Source organism: Myodes glareolus, chromosome 18 (assembly GCF_982192425.1).
Source record: "Myodes glareolus chromosome 18, mMyoGla1.1, whole genome shotgun sequence".
NCBI classification, from domain to species: Eukaryota; Metazoa; Chordata; class Mammalia; order Rodentia; family Cricetidae; genus Myodes; species Myodes glareolus.
Genome location: NC_142043.1, coordinates 45982147 through 46003865, shown reverse-complemented (window position 1 = coordinate 46003865; position 21719 = coordinate 45982147). Strand labels below are relative to the sequence as shown.

At 42.2% G+C, this 21719-nt stretch overlaps 1 protein-coding gene across 2 annotated transcripts in view; it reads right to left on the bottom strand.

Moving 5' to 3' along the window:
- The window catches only part of Micu1 (mitochondrial calcium uptake 1), a 153096-nt gene that overhangs the window by 86911 nt on the left and 44466 nt on the right, over positions 1-21719 (bottom strand). For both annotated transcript variants that reach the window (XM_048451741.3, XM_085679665.2), the window contains exon 5: positions 16446-16489. In XM_048451741.3, the coding sequence (XP_048307698.1) occupies positions 16446-16489 (44 nt within the window). The remainder of the gene's footprint in view (positions 1-16445; positions 16490-21719) is intronic.

The following is a 21719-nucleotide window of genomic DNA, read 5'->3' as shown; positions in this document are numbered from 1 at the left end:
TCTCTCTATTCCTCTCTGAAGCACAAAGTCAGTGGTGACACTGAGGATACTTCTAAAAACTGCAAAGGATCCACCAGAGAGTTGCACTGGAAACAGAGTCCATAAGTTCTGGGCCCACCACAGGTATTTAAGGAGCTGTTCACTCTGTGCACCAAGGCGGGGAGAAAGAAAGAGGTTTTAAGAATTCGAACCAAGGAAGCACAATCAAAGCAGCAACCTCATGCAAGCAGGAAACAGCAGGCAGCACCGCAGAGGAATCTCATGAAAACCGACAGGCACCACCACACCAGCATCCAGGCACAGGCTACCATGGTTACCTCTGTCTAGTGGAGATCCCATCAACATCACAAAGGAAAGAGAAGTGGTTAGGCGAGAGACAGCAAAGCACCATGGGAGCCAGCATGGCATCACCCCAAGATCTTAACTGACTCCGGGGGGCGGGCATAAACAGGTGCAAATCCACAGGCCCAGGTGTGTCCACCCAACAGTCCCAGATTACAGATTCGATCGCAGATGCTATTGGATAAGGAACTTGGGGCTGGGCTGCTACTCAGTGGTAGAATCCTCCATCACATGCCCAAGACCTCAAGCTCCATCCCCAGCAATGCAGAAACCAAATAGAAGACAGAAAGCAAGTGCTTCTCTGACTTCCATGGCTGATATATTATTTCCCATGATAGCATTTAGTGGTTAGACCTTTGACCCAACAACTAAAATGAGTACATAGCTCAGGGTGCTCTCAGAACGGCTGGACCTTATGCCAACACTTGGTTTTCTACCCAGAGAGTAAACATAAATTCCAGGAGAAGCTATTAGATGAGAGTTGGGGCAGCAAGGTCACTCTCTGAGAAGTTAATATGCAAATTCACACACACACATATATAATACATACATATATATACATATAGTTGATATATGTTTCTATTTATATATAACTATCTGGTATATTGTAAAACAATGTGACTAGGAAGACACACACAAAAGGAAAATACGTTTCCAAAGGCATGTGATTGCTATCCAAAGCAGTAAGTGTATACGGAAGCCAAAGAATTAATATTACATAATCTCATGGAGACGCTGCTCTGTGTATTAAAATAAAGAAGATACTGGGAGCCAGAAGTTGAGGAGAGGTGAGAGTTTACCAAGCGAAGAGAGGCTGCCAGAGCTACACATAGCATTACTTCCACAGTGCTGCTCAGGAAAAGGAAGGCAGAAACCAAACGTGGCCAGTGACCGGCTTCATATTTTATACAGAGACATCCTTCACATCACTGAGTCAGCTGGAGACGTGGAGTTAGTTTACATTACTTTAAATATATCAGCATATATTTCCTCTGAACAAAGCCATCCTCTTAAGCACTGTAGAATAAACTCAATAAAACCAGAAAATTTAATATTAATATAGAGCATTATTTAATATCATCCACTAATAAAGAACCTTAATACATCATTTTGTGTGCATGCCACTGTGAGAGAGGCTGTCAGATGACAGCCTGAGGTCAGTTCTTTCCTTCTAGCATGTGAGCTCCAAGGCTCAAACTCAGGTCATCTTGTCAACCTGCATCCTGTCCACTTTCACACTTAGCCAGCTATCCCAACAATTCCTTTTACACTCATGCGCCTTCTTCCCCAATCTAGATGTATCAGAATAAAAATGCATCTGTCGCCAAGTCTCTTTAGATTCCTATGTCTGCAACAGCTTTCCCTTTTGTTCTTACATATTACATATTTTGTGTTATTACATATTATTGTGATGGCATTTCCATAGAAGTCACCATTTTCACTATTTTGTTGCATAGTTATACAACAAAATGGTTATTTTTGTGTCTGGCTTCTACCATTAAATGTCCTCTAGTTTCATCCACATTATACTGCAAATCAATACTTAATTACTTTCAATTACCCACACCATTGCACTGTGTGTATAAACCAGGATTGGTTTACACATCCACAGGCAGAGAATGCAGATGACATCTACCTTTTGGCTGCTGTATGGAATCACAAACAACTGTCAGAGTGGTTGGATTTTTCTCAACATATACCGAAGAGCAGAACTCCCCTATTGTATAGTAATCATATAATTCTTGAGGGACAGCCAAACCGTTCTCTTCAGTGACTTCAGCTCACACACGTCCCACCCCCAGGAACTCAAGGAAAGGTTCCGATTTCTACACGCCCGCTATCCTCACGGATGTAAATGGTACCTCACTGAGGTGTTTTCTCTTCTAGTCCAGACAGGGTTTCACTATGAGGCCCTGGATGCTTTGGGATTTCCTGTGTCCAGGGAGAGTGGAGAAGCAGAGGGAACAAGGGCAGAATGCACAGGCAGGATGTGTGCGCCTCACAGCAGCTCCGGCCTTGTGATGCACCGTGGCAAGAGACTCTCATTTCTAGTCTAAGTCCACAGTGCTCGTCAGAGCTTCTGGAGTTGGGTAGCAGTGGGAGGAGTAGCAGTCATGGTATACTTGAGTGAGCCATTTGTTAAAGAGTGGCCGGTAGGAGGGCACTCTACCGAAGATCTGCACAAAAGCTGTGGACACCAACATTATCATAGAGCCATCACATTTGGTTGTCAAAATTTTGGAAGGGGCTGGGAGTGTTGGTGCAAGGCAGATCTCTACATCTCTATAAATTTGAGGCTAGCCTGGGGTACACAGTGAGATGATGCCTCAAAAAAAAAAAAAAAAGGAATGAGAGTTACTAGGAAACCAATTATTAGACTATTTTGTGCCTATGGCTCTTCTTAGCTGGCTTTTTAAGAAGATCTAATTCTAATATAGATGATAGCTTCAAATCAATTGCCCATGACACATAGGGAAGCTATGGAAACAGATATGAGTTTGAAAATGAAATTGAAAAGCCTGAAGTATGGTAAAAATGGAAAGAATTGAAAGGCTCACAGTACAGAGAGGGTATTGGCTAATGGCTCTGACTCCAGAGGTCTCATTAACGTTCAGTTTCGCAAATGGAAAATGCCAGCAAAATGTTCCCTTGCTTCCTCCTTTGGGTAATGTTTAATGCTGGACTAAATTTTAAGTCATTTTTTTGCCCTAAGCAATCATCATCTGTTTGCTCCAAAAGCTAAAAGGAGGCACATTTTTAAGGAAAACACAATGTTCCCTGCCATCTTCTCTTTGAAATGTAATTTTTTAAAAGAAAATCAAAAGGGCATATATTAATTCAATATGAGAAATCAATGTAAATAGCAAAGATAACAGACAAACTGTAAGAAAGTAATCAAGGCTGTGCTTGAAAGTGCAAAGAAATATTTCAAAGCTGCTTCAACTGTCTTCTGAGAGCATGTGCTCTAAGATTAGGTGTATTACAGTATCAACTCAGGGAGCGCGGGGAACCTTTCATCTCAAGGTTCCCAACAGCTCCAGCTACTTCAGCGTGTGGCGACAATTACGGAGTGAATTTTAAAAAGAAAATAGCAATTGCAGGCACCTTACAAAGTACAATGCGACACTATCTAGCTCAGGAGTTACCTATCAAATTCTACTCTCATCACCTCAACTTCTGAAATTAAAAGTGTGAGGCAGGCCGGGTAGTGGCGGCGCACGCCTTTAATCCCAGCACTCAGGAGGCAGAGGCAGGGGGATCTCTGTGAGTTTGAGGCCAGCCTGATCTACAGAGGGAGTTCCAGGACAGGCTCCACAGCTATACAGAGAAACTGTGCTTTGAAAAAAACCAAAAGGGTGAGGCAGGATGCAGGTCAGCTCAGAGCATTCTTTCTATTGACCTTAGTGACCAATGTCTCCTTCTGATGACAAAATTTTGCAGAACAACTCAAAACAATGAGCTCACAACATACATGAACAAAATAGAACTTTTAGTATTCACTTAGAACCTGGCCTTATTTCAACATGTCGAACAGAGCTCCAGGTGTGATGTCACTAAGACACTGAGGTTATCGACCGTCAGAAATGAAGAAGCATCACCACAAACGGTCTGCTGTGGTTTCACCTGTACTCTAGTAACACACTTTTTTGTTCTGTTTTGTTTTTTTGAATCAAAAACCAGGGCTTCAGGCTTAACAAGGCAAGATTTCAACCACTGAACTACATCCTTAGACCCCCAATTTATGGGTCTGAGTGTGGTTATTGGGAGCTTGAACTACTGCTGAGTGGAGTCTCCAGATCCTTTTTTACTTTTATTTTGAGACAGGGTTTCACTAAGTTGCCATGCTGGCCCTGGTCTCACTCTCTAGTACAGACAGCCTGGTGATCCTCCTGCCTCAGCCTCCTGAGAACAGAGACTAGAAGCCTTTTTTTTTTAGTGTGCTTTAGTGTTTTGCCTGCATGTATGCACCCTGGAACTGGAGTTACAGACAGTTGCGAGCTGCCATGTGGGTCCTGGGAATTGAACCCAGGTCCTCTGGAAGAGCAACCAGGGCTCTTAACCGCTGAGCCATCTCTCCAGCCTAAGGTTGGAAGTCTTATGAGTAAACTTACTATATAATACACTGTTCCCCACACATGCGATTGTTACACTTCATAGTGAATTACAAAACCCCGATAGTTTTACTGGGCTGGCGACTTTGTGCTCAAGTGCCGGCCCTCTGGGTTCTGGCTCGTCTCACTAACCTACCAAATCTGGGTTTCCAGTCAGGGTTCCAACCTGACAACAGCATTGTGTGCTGAATCCTGACCAGTGAGCTACAGGGCTGATAGAAATGGAGCAGGTCGTCTGCCCGTCGAGGACTCAGTTTGATGGAGCCAATTTAATCTCATCCTTCTTTCTGCTCGACATGCAGTTTTCAAGTTCTCCAGTTTAAAACAAAGTAGCTCTGGGAAATCAACAGGCTCTGCAAACCAAATGCTCAAGTATCAACCTATAAATGAAAATTTTTCGTACTATACAGGGGGAAAAAGCAGCACAGTGGTGCTCCTTAAATCCTTTCATGAACTCAAGTTTTTGGATTATTTTAATATTGACACTTACTAAACGCTATTTTATTATCAGTGTTTCTTACCAGATGTGATGGTGCAAGTCTGTAATCTCAGCTGCCGGGGTTGAGACAGGCAGATTATGTTCAGAGCTGCCCATCTGAACAACGTACTAAGACCCTATCTCAAAATCACATCTAAAAAGGCACTGGGCGAGTGCTGCAGACCTGTAATCCCAGCACTCGGGAGGCAGAGGCAGGCCGATCTCTGTGAGGTCAAGGGCTCTCATATGGGCTATACGGAGTGTGTCCCGGGACAGCCAAGCTACATAGTGAGACCCTGCTTTGAAAAAACATTTTTTATAAAAGGCAAAATTTGTAGCTTGGTGGTCAAGCACCTGGCTTGCATGTGCAAAGCCCTGGGCACAATCACCAGTAATGTGAAAAAGAAACAAAGAAGAATCACTATTTTTTTTTATTGCTGAGAAGGATTTTTAATCTCTCTAGTAATAGTTGTACTTGTACTTTAAAAAAATTAATGATAGTAATATAACGCTTCCAGAAAACTTGATTTTGGCATATAACAGCATCACTGCCTGAGTTACAGTGGGGAGGGGGTGTTAGGGAAGAGCCAGCGATTTTCTCATGCAGTCAACATCACACTTCGTTATCTCCTCGGTGCACAGACAGCTGCCAAAGCCTTGGAAAAACGTTAGTCTCAAACAATCACAAAACTCTCAGTCAAACAGAAGTCGTTGCACAGTGAAAATATGGCACTCCTGACTTGGTTCACACCCAGTGGTGCACAAGTGCAGGGTGTGGTGTCGGCCAAATGAAAGTTAAGTTGACATGTTTTCAGCTCGGTGGAGTTCATGATTCCCCTTTACCGGCTCAGGTTCTCTTTTCAAACTTCTCAAAGGTCTTTTGTGGAGGAGGCGACATAAATTCCTGTGCAACGCACTGAGGCGGGGGAGCTTGAGAAGACGCTCATGCCGTCTGCAGGAAGCAGCTCTCTTTTCAGTCCCGATCCTGACCACCTGAGTCCGAGAACAACCCTACTACCCGCAATGAAGTGTTCGCCTTATTTCATTGGCCTCACAGAAGATGTCATGGGGGAGATGTTTAAAACACAAGGGCGGCAGATGACGTGAGCAAAACAGTGACAGCAGTGCAAATGAAACTGCTGGAATGGAATTAACTTCACGTGGAGGACAGAGCTTTATGAAGTGATTTATTTGAATTCTCAGTGTCTGCTGAAGTATCATGAGAACTCTATGGAGAAGAAAGTCAGATGTTCTGGTGCTGCATGTCCGTGTACTCCTCTCTATCAGCTCTGTGTGGGACAACTGTATTTGATCCTTATTGATAATCTGCTACCCTCATCTAAGAATTCAATTCTGAACTTTGGTCACACAAATAGACTAGTACTAAGCACAAACAAACTCCCAAGAAAAGAACCCCTGCCCCCAACAGTCCCGAGTTCTGGGTCTCGGTTGTAGTCATGTGGGTATCATAAATGGCTTCCTGTCACTTAGTGCCAACCACCTCATGAACTGACTTTAAAATAGTAAGCCAACATAGCAATTTCATCCTTTCTCACTTGGAAAAATACAGCAAGGAAAATAGGTCTCAAAGGAAAAATAAAAGGCCCATTACAGCAATCACTGCTCACACCCTTAACTGTCACAACTACTATCTCTCAGAAAGTGTTGAGCAAAAGAATTTTAAAATCAAATTTGATATCAAACATAAAAAGATATCCATGGGACACCACTGGCCATTAAAGGTGTGCCAAGAATTTATAAAAATCACGGGGCTGGGAAGCTAGCTCAGTTGGCAGTGCTCACAATCCCTAGCAGCCCCGAAGTGCCCCAGTTAACCGGACCGACTGTACTCTAACTCCATAGCCCATACCATGAGCCACTGTACTTCATATGCTATGAACAGCACAGGGGCACACAGGTGCCATGTTTACAGTGTCTGAAAATGTTACTGAGGGCTAGAAACTTGTAGTTCACTATTGTGGAGCGTTAACTGTGCGGCTTAGCTTGTCCCAGCTAATCCGAGGGAAACGTGAGCCAGAGAGTACGTGTGATTTACTGAGGCACATGTGTATTTCATTCATTTTCATGCATCACGCCAACAATACAATGTTCTTCTACACTCGTAAAGCTTTCTATTCTCAAAGAACTCCATTCTCTACAAACACAGGGCATCAGCAGGTATTCAGAACAAGGCGGGAGCCCGCGTCTACAGATGGTGTTCGCTTGTTTTGAGCAGCTATCCTAGAGTCATACAATTGCAGCCTTCAAAATGCTCGTAACTAAGTGATATGGAAAAGGACGGTCCAGAACAAAGCCCTTCACAGCAGAGTGGACTGAAAGCTGTCCTGTGATGAAAAAGCCAAGAGGCGCTGTCACAAATGTAATGGCCAGTTATGTTTATGCTTTAAATAAACCATGGCACATTGAATGGGTTCGGTTGATCTCAAATTCAAACACAATATAACCTAAAATAAAAATGTATCTAAAGATGTAGTAATAGGAATCTGAATATTTGAGGCAAGCAAATAAATGACATCCTTTTGGGGGCTCTTAATGATTATATATATGCACATACATATACATATACATATACATATACATATACATATATATATATATATACACACATTATCATTTCTTTTGTCAACCTGAATAACCAAAACACGTGGTAGAACTCGAGAGACTGGAAAGAGACCTGGCTACTCCACGTCAATAGAGTATGTGTCTGGCATCATTAGTAAGTTGGCCTAGAGAACAGTGCACTATGCCAGCAGGCCTCTGGGGCTGGCCTTTCCGCAGGCAGTGAAAACAGCATGCAAAGAACAGATCCTGCAAAGAGATGAGCAAGGGTCCATCTTCTCTAATGAAGTGACTGCTGCTTGCTTGGGGAGCTTAAAAGATATGTACTAGTGTTGCCAAACAAGCGCTGTTTCTAGAAACTAATATGAACAATTCCCTCACCATCTATAACAGAGAAGTTTATGTTCAATATAAATTTATAAGGTATTCTGAAGGATGCAGTAAAAGCTGTTTTAAAAATATTTAACATCTCAAATTTTAATTTTAATGAAACAGTTTCTATACACTGCATTCAGCTACTGATTCTAGAAACCCATAAAAGGTTCGGGAAATAGAAAAATGCAGACTGCTTCCAAATTTAAGAGCTTTCCTTGCACAGAGGCCATGGTGTTAATCTCTGCACCATTCCAATTTCAGTTCATGGGCTCCTGAAGCAAGTGGATAATGGTTGATTTACAACCTTAGATCAACCGAAAATAGTGAGTACTGAATGCCTACAGTGGTTGAGTGCTCAGGGCTGTAGATTCTGGAGACTTCCTGCACTTAGTAATTCCCATCTCCTCTCCTCACTCTTTGCTGAAAGCATCTTTTTGGAAGGCAGGTCTCTTTAAAGATGCACAATTATTAATGAGGAGCGAGGGATTTTGAGCTGCCCATCACCATTTGTCCTGCCACAATGAGAGTCATAGTCAAGACATTCTTATGTGACTGACCACCAATGGGGGGTTTAAGGCCCAAATCCAGGGCTTGTTCATGGTAGGCAAGTGCTCTACCACCAAGAGCATAGCCCTCTTTTCGTCTGGCTAGCACTTCTTTCTACCTTAGTGATTCTGAAGCAAAATCCCCAGAATTTGAAGCATTGAAATGGGCTTATCAATTAGTTACTTTGATGAAATTTGAAGTATTGCTTGTCTCAGAATACAGTCAGCACCACCAGTTATCTATGAAAGATAACATATTCCACCAATAACACGGTGAATGGTCGGTTTGGAGAACTACTAAAATATACTCCATTAAGAGGAGCACGGGAAAGGCATTGTAAAGATTACCCTGTGCGCTCCATTAATTATATCACCAGTTCTTTCAAATCAGTGATGCTACTATTTAAGCTGAATTTATAGTTTTATTTCAGCTAACCATCAAAAATGCAAGAGCAATTTTAAGTGAATAAAATCTAAAAATTTACACTCTATAGTTAAAGAGTGCCAGCATCTGAAGATCTGTTTAAAAAGTACGTGTTCTGAGTGTCCTCGGACTCTCTATACCTGCATACTCTTTCCACGTGATCATTTATCCCAGGTTATACTCATCGCCTGGCTCAAAAGGACAAAATAAGAAAATATAAACTACACCACCAATTTCCTCTTAAGCCATTTTATTGAGCAAGGAGCAACAGGAACCTCCTCGCTTTTATTTTTTAAACTGTCTTTCATTTCTATGATAGAGTAGAAAAAAACCCCAAACAATGCTAATATTTAAATGTCTAATTCATTAAAATCGAATGTTGTGCAATGACTACAACTAAGTTTCTTGCCCTGTTGTGTTAACAGCTACTGATAAAACTTCCTTCGAATTATGCTGGGTTCTGTATTCTCGAGGACTGCGCAGTGTTCGAATTGTCATATTAGAGATGAAGCGGGTAACTGAAAGTGACAAGAACGGAACCGTGGGGGGGAGGGGCATGCACTGAACCTTTGCCTCTGAAGCATTAGTATGGAGTCCAGAGCAGTGAGTGAGTGAAAGCACATGCGGCTGAGTCAGTACCTGCCAGAACTCCTGATCAGAAGATGAGAGAAAGAAAAAAACAGATTGACATCGTATGAATAAAACCTCACAAATCAAACATATATGTATATCACAACACACAACACAGGAAGGAACAATTAAAACCTGCAAAAATGATCACTGAAAACCTGGAAATAAAAGAATGAAGAACATACACAAATGGCCTAGACACTATCCATAAGGCACACAATAAAACAAAGATCTACAACGTGACCTCCCAACTCCATATCACACAGCTGTAGGACAGCGTCACACTCTACAGAGAGAACACATGAATCATTATGTCTTTAAGGAAGGGCACAAGGACTCCATGTCTTCCCTGGGTCCGTTAAAGCATTTCTGGAATGAAGGTTTCCTATTAAGATGTCTCACAATTTTAGCGATATGTTTTTTTCAACTTCATGCCAAATCGCTTGCTTTGCCATTCATACTAACACATAAACAACCAGACCTGGATCAGTGCAGAGCATCAGTAACTGCACAGTAGAGCAGTTCAGAACAGGCGGAACACGTACCCCCTTTATGTTCCACCGAACTGGGGCTGTCCTTGTGTAATGAAGAATGAAGAGCACCATCATGTCCGTGGCTGCCATCTGAGGGAGCAGTTCAGGTAGTTAACTTATCCTGGATCCACTCCAAATAGCAAATGATTTAAAGAAAGCTTTTTTTTTGGTAAGTAAACTTTGTTGGTTGTGAGATAAAATTTGACCTAAACTTACCATCAATTTGAAACCAAGGTCCATATCATTGCAAAAGTTCCTGAGTGAAAAACAGGTGCTACAAGCAATGTACTAGCCGGCAGTGGGGACTGATGAGGCAGAGGGGCGGGAGGATCCCCTGTGAATGCAGAGCCCAGGTCTCCCTGGGGTAAATGAAGAATGTATATAACACGACAGAGTCAAAGACAGCACAGGAGACTTTTCCAGATGACTGAACTGAGAAGAGAACAATTACACACAGCGATTGGTGCCTCTAAGAACCAGGAAAGACAATGGACACATTAGCAGCTAGTCCTTCCATAGGGGAACACGCTCATAACCATGCAGGAAAGCTACGAGCGGGCAGAGCAGCTTTCCCACTGTCCCAGTTCTCTGATAAAGAAGGAGACAAGAGGTTACAGCGTCTTTCCTGTCAACTGTGCAGCAGAGCCCGTATCTGAAGGATGATGTGATAATTTGTCCTGCTACACACCACGTTACAACAGACAATGAATGGAGCTGCATTTCTCGCCCCAGTCCAATGTGTCTTAGATCATTTACCGACCACTCACACATGGGTATCCAACACGGGAATGGACAGTACGGAAATAAATGCTTGGGAAATAAAGAGATCACACGCCAAAGCTAGAGTTCCTTATTATTACTATTACTATTATTATTGTCATTATTATTATTTTAGTGATACTGTATGGAAAAATAACTGAAGTTAATTTGTAAGAGAAAAATGAAAAACAATTTTGAAACCTTTGAGTAGGAAAGACAATGGGAAAATAAAATGGAAAAGTTTAACAAGTGTCAAGGAATTAACTTTTGTCAGGGATTGAACTGAGAGCCCTGCCCAGGCTGGAGCCTGTGCTCGACTGTGCTACACTGCAGGCTCAAAGGTTTTCTGGAAATGCTGACTCAGCACCCGAGTTTGCTCTATCCGTTTAATTACATGCTGAACTTTGGCTTCATAAAAAGGTTATCAGGTTATCATAACCAGTGCTATTCAAATGGTGCTCCATCCAACACAGTGAATCATCACAGCGAAAAAAAACTTCCTGGTTTTGTTCAGAACAGAAACAACATTTTACTTAAGAGGCCGGCTCACAGCCAGCAGAGACCAAGTTTCTCAAACAGGCAGTGTGCTGATCAGGAGGAACAGGGTCAGTAAAATAACAATACTTCCCAAATGCCATCTGGTCATACATGAACATGACGAACACGGAACAGTGAGTTCCTAAATCCAGCCACGACTACCCCGTGTCCCAGGGCTGCTGTTGTCATTTCTGCTCCTGTAACCCTGCCGATTTTGCCCACCAAATCCCCCTTTGGGAATTCCCTATTCCGAGTTATAAAAATCTTGTCTTCCTCAGATGCAAGGCTGACCTCTTGAATCCTCCCTCGGCGGGGAGGCAGTCTGTGTACATGAATTAAAAAGCTTGTTCTAATTAGCTGCTTGCTTTAATTAATTTTGCCATGGTGATTTGAGTTAGTCTCTCTCCTCACATCTTTAGGATGAACACTTTCCATGAGTAGGTTCGATCCTAAATACCTTAGGTACATGAAAAGTGGGGTAACACACTCAGGGTGGTTACACCCTGCTGTGTGAGCTTGTCCACCCTCTATTTTAAACTTCTAAAATGGAAAATGCATGGCCTGGGTAAAGGACTGCACAGATGAAACGAGAATATGTGTATTAACACTTACAGGGCCTGGTATACAATAGACACACAAAGACCTAACCATTATCTTTCTCCTTCCTTCCTTCCTTCCGTCCGTCCTTCCTTCCTTCCTTCCTTCCTTCCTTCCTTCCTTCCTTCCTTCCTCCCTCCCTCCCTCCCTCCCTCCCTCTCTCCCTCCCTCCCGTTTCTTTTTTGAGCCAGAGTCTCATTATTTAGTCTTTGCTGCTGGCCTGGAACTCACTACATAGACCAGGTTGGCTTTCAACTCAAAAAGAACAACTTGCTTCTGCCTCCTGCCTCCTGGGATTAAAGACATATAAAACTACACCTGATGCAAACATTTTTATTTAGAGATTTCATTTTAAAACAACAAAGTAAACCACTGACAACCAGTCAGTACTATATAAGGCATATAGTAAATATGTTGATGTGTTTTTATAAAGTACCAAGTCATCACCCTATCAGGTCTCAAGATACTCAGGGCACATGGCTAATTGAGGGGCCCGTTTAACACATCAAAGCGAACACTGGCTGTAGGTGGCCCTCAGGTCCCACCCCTGAGTACCTGTTAGAGTCATCCTGGCTGGCAACTTCACCCCTACTCTAGACATCTCAACTCGGGCTTCCATTTCCCTTCTCCCAGCTTCTCTTTCCATAAAGCCCAGTCATTTTGGCTATAGCTCCTCTTGCTCTCCCGGCTCCTCGTGCCTCTTCTCTCGGCCTCTTGGTTCTCCTGGCTCCCAAGTCCTCTCTTTGCTCCCTCTCTTTCTTACTTTCCCACTGTTCCCCCATCTCCCATAGCTCAGTTAGTCTGGGCCCTTCCACCTATCTGTCTGCGCTCTCCCTCATGTAATAAGCCTTGGAGTAGCCATGTCCTCATTTTCACTCACACCCTAATAATATCTGAAATATCTGTGGGAGCTTCAGACTTCAAGAAGCTGATCAATTCATCTCATTCATTGTTTTGGAATCTGTTTTTTTCCCTTTTATAAAGAAAGAGAACATAAGTAAAATTTCTTACTGTTAAAGACGGCATTGGCAGGTACACAAAAATATAAATCAGAAGCAAAAACATTACATTCTGATGATTTTTATCTGTGTTTAGTATCAGTAAGACCTGAATACATATATTAACTTAACAGAATTTGGACTTGACTGATTTTAAGTCTCTCAAAGGTGGGAGGGTGAGAATATTAAGGCCAACAATTGACAAGTGGAACCTCTTAAAACTAAAATACTTCTGTACGGCTGAGGAAATAATCAACAGAGTGAAGAGGAAGGCCACAGAGTGGGAGAGAATCCAGTAACATATTGTGGTGGTTTGAAACAAAATGGCTCCCATAGGCTCAAAGGGAGTGGCACTACTAGGAGGTGTGGCCTTGTTGGAGTAGGTGTGGCTTTGTTGGAATAAGTGGGGATGGGTTTTGAGGTCTCAGAAGGTCAAGCCAGGCCAGTGTGTCACTGTTACTTCCTGTCATACAGATCCAGATGTAGAACTCTCATCTGCTTTTCCAGCACCATGTCTACCTGCACGCCCCATGCTTCCTGCCATGCTGATAATGAACTAAACCTCTGAACTAGAAGCCAGCCCCAACTGAGTGTTCTCTTTTATTGTAAGAACTTTGGGGCTGAGGTAGCAGTTTAGTGGTAGAGCATATGGAGGCTCTGGGTTCAATCCCCATCATAAATGAGAAAGACAGACAGACAGGGAGGGGAGAAGAACGAGGCACGGGGTGACGATGAAGTCCGTTTCAACGGGAACCTGTTGTTGCTGTGCTCGCAAACAGGGTAAAAACATAATCATCTTTGGAAGAGGAGCCCAGGGTGACATCAAAGCTTGGAGCCAGCATGTCAGCATGGCTGCAGGCCTGCTCGGGAAATAACCACATCTACACCACGCAGTTCTCCACTTTGATGTCTAACGAAAATGTGGCGATGTTTGATTGTTAGGGCGCTGCTTACCAGAAGTCACGGGATAGAAAATACAGAGCACAACTTCTTTTTCACATTGCCAAGAAAAAGGAGTAAGACAGAATGGGGAACAAAGATTAGAAACCACTTGAAATAAGTCAGACCAACAAGAGATAGCTACTGAGATTAGGTATTTGATACTGCTGTAAAATAAGATCCACTTAGAAATAAATACTTTGTTTTATAGGGCAATTACCAGATATTAAAAACATCAAATGAAAATTAAAATTTTTAATAAAAAGTAATGTATAGTACATGAAATGACTATATTAACGAATCTTAGGGGAATACATGCATATTAAAAGGGGTGCATTTAAATTTCTATACTTATTTCTATATGCTATATTATATTTCTAATAGTACCAATAAATTATTCATTATTTAATTTTTAAGAATTTTTTACATTTATAAATTGTGTGTGTGTGGTTCATATGTCCATGTGTAGGGTAGTGTGTGTGTGTGTGTGGTTCATATGCCCATGTGTAGAGTGGTGTATATGTGTATATGTGGTTCATATGTCCATGTGTAGGGTGGTGTGTGTGTGTGTATATGTGGTTCATATGTCCATGTGTAGGGTGGTGTGTGTGTGTGTGTATATGTGGTTCATATATGTCCATGTGTAGGGTGGTGTGTGTGTGTGTGTATATGTGGTTCATATGTCCATGTGTAGGGTGGTGTGTGTGTGTGTGTGTGTGTGTGTGTGTATGGTTCACATGTCCGTGTGTAGGGTGGTGTGCTTGTAGAGGTCAGAGCACAGCCTACAGGAGTCAGTTCTCTTTCCATCAAGTGGATACAGGGGAGACAATCTAAGTTATGAGCTTACTGTCAAGCACCCTTAATGACCGAGACAAGCTATTTGCAAAACAGCTTGAAAGGGCATCTCAATTGTTGGTGCACTTGTGTTAGATCTCCAACACTGTGAAAGAGTTTTTGAAATGTATCATCAGACAAAATCTGAAGTCATCAAAGATTTGATGCTTTCAAAACTTTCAATCTTAGTCTGAATACTAAAAATATCACTTGTCCATAAACATACTCTCCAAGCAACACTAGCTATAGATGCTCTATACTTGAGACTCTAGTAGACAGTTCTGAAAGGCAATAGGTGATAAAAGCGGGGCCGATGTGTTCTGTGTCTTTTCTCCAAAGACAAAAGCTAGTATTCTTGAACTGGGAGGCAGAGGCAGGCAGATGTCTGTGAGTTTGAGAACAGCCTGGTCTACAGAGTGAGTTCCAGGACAGGTTACACAGAGAAGCCTTGCCTTAAGGAAGCTAAGACACGGACACAGACAGACACAGACACAGACAGACACACAGATACAGAGACAGAGACAGAGAACTGCCTGTTTAAAAAGTAAAGTGAATTTCTCTAGAACATTTCCTCTTTCAGAACCTGTTCCCTGGAGTCATAAAATCAAGTCCCATACTTTGGCTCCCGTGGTTGCGTCTACAACACAACTCCAGCCAAGGCTACGGAAGAGGGGGCATAGAGACGGTTAAGAGTCAGAAGAGCAGGAAGTCTGCTGTGAGGTTGTGTCTCCCAGAAATGATGGGGAAGTTACACCCATGGTCCCTCAACAACATGGCTGCCTAAACAAGACGTGAACATTGACGGCACCAATAGACATGAAGAAATCTCATAGGGTTCTACCCCTAGACAAAGAACTAGAGAGGAAGATTTAGCCGTCCTACAAGGGTGAGCCCCTTAATTGATTATCCAGTTCCAAGTGGTCAGCTCTAAAATCATCTACATACAAGCAACTCTAAACAGATTCAGCAGATTGTATTTATATATTTATGCATTTATACCTACATGTAACAATACAAAGAAAGAAGACTGGTACATAGGAGGGGTTGGAGGGAGGGAAGGGAGAGGAAAAATGATATAATTATATTCTAATGAAAAATATTTTTAAAATGGACCCTTTGCTTTCATTCTGAACCTGTGTAAACTTTTCTTTTTTTCCTTTTGAAGAATTTATCCTGAAAGGAAAAAACCATGTTTAGCTGATAGTTTTATGAGATAATAAAATTGAAAGTTTCCCTTTCAATGCCTAAGATAATATAGTGTGATGTGATTTCTTCATCAGGTACGGAGAATTGAAAGCACAATGTAAACATGCAAATTGGGAGAGTTCTTTATAACTGTTGCAAAAGCACTTTAGAGACGTTTATGGTTTTATAGTTAGGGTTGCTGCTATAAGCTGTCAGAAGGTCCAGTCGGGCAGGTGTCCATATGAAATGTGAATGTCATACTGGGAGCACATTCACCTTGATGACGGCTTTGGTGCTAATATTCAAAAGTCAGCAAACACTGAATTCAGCCTGAATAGAAGAGTAGGCAAACCATGAGTTACCTTACATGGAAAAACATTAAAACAACACACCAACCAACGCAGAGAACACCTGCTTGATTCCCTGTGTGGGATTTCCCGGAGATGCAGGCCCCTGAGCCTGAACATGCTTCTGTCAGTCGCTAAACAGGAATTCCTGGATCTATCATACATGATTCTAGAGGAAACTGAAAATCTTCTTAGTAAAAATTAGGACATCTGTGTGCCAGTTTGCTTACCTTTCCATCAAAGCGCTTTATTATATACTGGTCCAGGCCCAAGTCTGAAAAAGAGAGAAAAAACAATAATAATTAGTTTCTGATCATCATAACTCACCAGAAATATACAACAGCTCTCATTTTGTTTTTGTTTTTGTTTGTTTGTTTGTTTGTTTGTTTTAAGACAGGGTTTCTCTGTGTTGTTCTGGCTGTCCTGGAACTCACTCTGTAGACCAGGCTGGCTTCAAACTCACAGAGGATCAGTCTACCTCTGCCTCCCGAGTGCTGGGATTAAAAGTGTGAGCCGTCACCAACCTGATCGGTTTTGTTTTAAATTATTCAATTAAATATATTAGATGGCTTAGCTACAATATTCATCCAAAGCCACAGAGGAATGATCATTTTGACCCATTTTCGGACAAATGCTAGCAGACAGATACCAACTCTATTCTTACATATCAGAAGGGCAAGGAGCTTGCGTGAAAGGTACGTGTGCCAATGTGCTCACCAGTCTCGAGTCCTTACACTAGCTCATGAGCATGGTACCAGCACTGAAAGCTTTATTTTGCATCTCTGCTTCTAACAATTTGATTACTTGTGAGTGACTGTCCTCCAAGCCAAACAACTACCATCTTGGGAGTTCTGCTGCACTCTCAGCAAAGGGTCATCCCAGCGGGGCTTGCTGACTGTCTGTCCCGCCATGAACTAGTAGGAGGTGGGCACCTGCGGCTCCAGCTTTCCCTACAACCTGTTACAGTCAACTTGGCCTTAATTCCACATGGCCTCCTGGAGGGGCTAGATTATACAGGCCAGGGGAGACCGGAAAGCGGGCTGCAGGAAAGCCCTCATCTCTACTGGGAAAGACTTTCCAGTGTGGCCTGTTGAGGAGGGGCACCCATACCTCTGTAAATAATCCCTCACTTCTGCTCTAAGGAAGCTTGGAAAACTCATAAACATGAGTGAATTACGGCAGAATTGTGCCTTGGTTTGTCACTAGGACCTTAGGAGGGAGCCGACGCTGCTTACAGCTCCTTCTGAGAAGGAGTCTTAGCAATGATTACATGTTCGCCTGAACGGAAGTGGCTTCTAGAAGCAAGCCCTGAACAAATAAGGCCATTGGCTACAGCAAACAAACAAAATGAACAGATAATCAGAAAAGATAGGAAAATTTGAAAACAATTTGAATTTGAACCATCACTGTATTCAAAATGGCATTATTCAAAAAGACAGAACAAACTTCTGTAATAAAAGCACTGACGTCAGGAATGTGCACATCTGTAATGGGTACTGCTCCATTTCCAGAGCTCATGGCCCTTCCCCAGCTATCCATGTGGTTCAAAGCCAGCCTGGGCTACATGAGATAACCCCCCCCTCAACACGCATGCATATGTACACACACACACACACACACACACACTCAAAAGCAAAGCAAGCAGCAAACAAACTTACAAACAAAAAGAACCAAGGACAAGACAGAGTTACAGACAACTAAAATTTTGTTAATTTCCCCTTACAATTTCCTATAAAAAGAGACCACACAACACACAATTAAAAAAAAAAAAACATCTAACTACTAAAAAAATGACAAAGAAAAACCTTTGAGGCAGCTGGTTCGCTGAAAGAAAAGGACTCCAATTCTTCATTCCCTTTTTAGTGAAAATACCCTTAAAGACAAAAGACAAGGGGGCTGAAAAGATGGCTCACTGCTCTTCTAGAGGTCTTAGGTTCAATCCCTAGCACCCACATGGTGGCTCACAACTGTCTGTAACTTCAGTTCTAGGGGACCCGACACCCTCACACAAACAAACATGCACACTAAAGACCAATGCACATAAAATAAATCTTTTTCAAAAAATTTATTTATTTTTATTTTATTTAACTGATGTTTTGAATGCATGTCACGTCCCCTAGAACTGGAGTTACAGACAGTTGTGAGCTGCCATGTGGGTGCTGGGGATTGAATCCAGGTCCTCTGGAAGAGCAGTCAGTGCTCTTAACCTCTGAGCCATCTCTCCAGCCCAATAAAATAAATCTTTTTTTTTAAATAATTTACTTTAACTTTATTTTATATGCATTGGTGTAAGGGTGTCAGCTCTCAGGGAGCTAAAGCTACAGGCAATTGTGAGCTGCCATGTAGGTGCTGGGAATTGAACCTGGGTCTTCTGGAAGAGCAGCCAGGGCTCTTAACCATTGAGCCATCTCTCCAGCCCCTAAAATAAATCTTAAAAAAGTAAGAAAGAATAAAGACAATGCTGGGCAGTCTTGGCACACACCTTTTCCCAGCACTCAGGAAGTAGAGGTAGGTGGATCTCTGGGTTAGAGGCCAGTCTGTTCTATAGATCAAGTTCCAGGACAGCCAGGACTATACAAAAAAAAAAAACAAAAAACCTTGTCTCAAAAAAAAAAAAAACCAACAACAACAATCAAACAAACAAAAAGAATAATGACAAAATAAAGCGTTCAAGATAAAGGAAAAGAGCAAGTCCATATGCAGGAGACCTGCTCTAAAAGTCGTGCTAATTCTTTGGAAACGGTTCATCAGTCAATCAATATCTCTGTGGCAGAGAAACATCCCCGTCTTGTCTTAAGTCCTTTACGTGAACAGTGTGAGGCGGAGCTTTCGATATGGAGAGAGCTGAGACCACAGCACACCGTGGGCTACAGCAGTAAGCTGGCTATCCCACCAGAAGTGCAACACTAAATTCTCACAGTACAGTGTGAGAAGCACGTACAATTCCCATGACGATCACTAAATATGTTCAAAGAAATATAGTCAAGATACACACAAAAAATGCTTAAGAAATAGAAGAAATACTTAATCCACAAAGCAGTCAGGAAAGAGAATGTCTGTGTGTGTATGTGCATGGGGGTAGTTCTAAACCTAATCTAATGACAAACTCTTAAAGAAGACACAAGCAGTGGGCCCACATGATGGTCCATGTCCTCTTCCAAGGCATTACACCTTCTTTGGTTCAAATCTTCCCTTCTGACACCGGCGTAGGCCGCTACCTTTCAGAGGCCAAGTCATGCTAGTACGAAGATCCCCAGTTCATAAGAGCACAGAGCAGCTGGTCAGTGACCATGCCACCTCTACTGAGACGTGCGATCTGGAGAGTAGCAGGGCAGCGTACTCATGTGCGCACACATACGCGCACACACACACTGACACACACACTGATACATGCTCAGTAGTTTATCCTTTTCAGCATACTCAAAGGCCAGACTATTAAAATGCATTGTCACAAGTAGCCATTTAATAAATTCGAATGTGGACAAACTTCGAGGTCTTCCACAATGAGACAAAGTCCATTTTCTGGGTTCACACAAGATACCTTTATTGTAGAATATAAAATTTCAATATTTCAAAGTTTTATAAAACATCTGGAATGCTGGGGGTTTTAGCATAATCTTAAATATTACAGTTTGTCTGTACCTAAGTCAGAGTTTGGATAATAATCTAGTTTATCTTCTATGAGCCTTCACAGTCTTTAATCATTTACTTCTTGATCTTTACTACGTGCTAATCTATTTATAATCAGAGTTTCAGATTTCAGCATGTCTCATGCATATTTAGTTAGCCTTGGGCGTAGGTCTGATACTTTTGAATTGGTATGCCAAGTTCATGAGAAACACGAAGCTAAAGGTAGGTGTGGTGGCACAGGCTTATATCCCAGAGCTGGGAGGTAGAGACGGCTAGTCTAACTCTTCAGGCTCCAGGTTAAGGTGAGACCCTGCCTAAAACACAAGGTGGATGGAGCAAAGTTGACTTTTAGTCTCTATATGCACACACGCACATATGTGCACACAAATATGCTCACACGTGTGCACATACACACATAAATACACACAAAGGAAAAAATGATGATGCTTAATAAATCTAGGCCACAAAGGCTATCAGAAATCTAAACGATATTTTTAAAAATTAAAAAATTAAGATTATAATTTAACACATTTCTCCCTTCCTTTCTTTCCTCCAAACTTTCTCATACAACCCTCTCCATTCCCCTTCAAATTCATAGCTGATTTTTCACTAATTGTTATTCTATATCAATATGTATGTGATGCATATACATATGTGTATATACATATTTCTAAATAATCTGTTCGGTCCGTATAATGTTACTTGTATGTATGTTTTCAGGGCTGACTTTCTGTCACTGGACAACCAATTGGTGCCCTCTTCCCTGGGGAGGATCACCTCTCCTGCTCCCAGCATTCCTCAGTTGCCCAGAGTTCTTTCTGGAGGGTGGAGGCCATGTGGGCTTTTCCCCATCCAGTTTGGTGTGCCCACTGGTGTCAACCTTTAAACTCAGTGCTATTTTTGAGTAATTACAAACTCATCAGTTATGTCTATAACCATAATAGACCTTCCAAATAGACTTCAACGTCTAGTCTACCACTTTTCTACTTAAATCAATCTCACCAAAGGCTTTGAGGTTCTTCATATCAGCAGGTTAATCTAATCACAATAGTAATTCTTACCTCGTGTCATTACGTCATTCAGTCCTAACAGGTACACAGAAGGGGCAGTTTGGCAAGTGACAGCCTTCAGGTCACATCTAGGCAACTCACTGTTTTTGTTTTTTCTTTTTCTTTTTCCTTAGAGCCCCAGAGATAAGAGTAGAACTTACTACTTTGCCTTTTGACCTGCTAAGTCTTAAATATTTACTATTTGGTCTTTAAAACAAACTTTGCTCTAAATCAAATCTATGCTACAGAGTGAGACTCTATCCTTTACAGCAAGCTAAAAAAGTGTTGGCTCTTCCCTGTACAGCAGCCTATCACAGCTCTAAGTGTCTCCAAAAGTGAGCACTCTTTAGAAAGTGTTTAGATTTCTGGACACGACACACTAATCGTGTGAAGACACACACAGGCAGGAAGCCCACGTTTAACTCCCACACACGTTCCATACAGATGGCTAGCACGCTTTCTGTCTTGAAAGAACGTAAGATAAATACTTCAGGCTTCTAGCCCAGAGGCGCATGGTCTCTGTTCCAGCCGCTCCAGTCTGCTCGCCCATGCAGGAGAGAGTGTGCTCGCCCATACAGGAGAGAGTCTGCTCGCCCATGCAGGAGAGAGTGTACTACGCCCATGCAGGAGAGAGTGTGCTCGCCCATACAGGAGAGAGTGTGCTCGCCCATGCAGGAGAGAGTGTGCTACGCCCATACAGGAGAGAGTGTGCTCGCCCATAAAGCTTCTCAACACTGAAATCTGAACTGCACAAAATTTTCAACTGCTATAAAATAGACTTGTGGTCCTCCTCCACTTTTGAAAATGTATAAGTTGTTCTCTGTT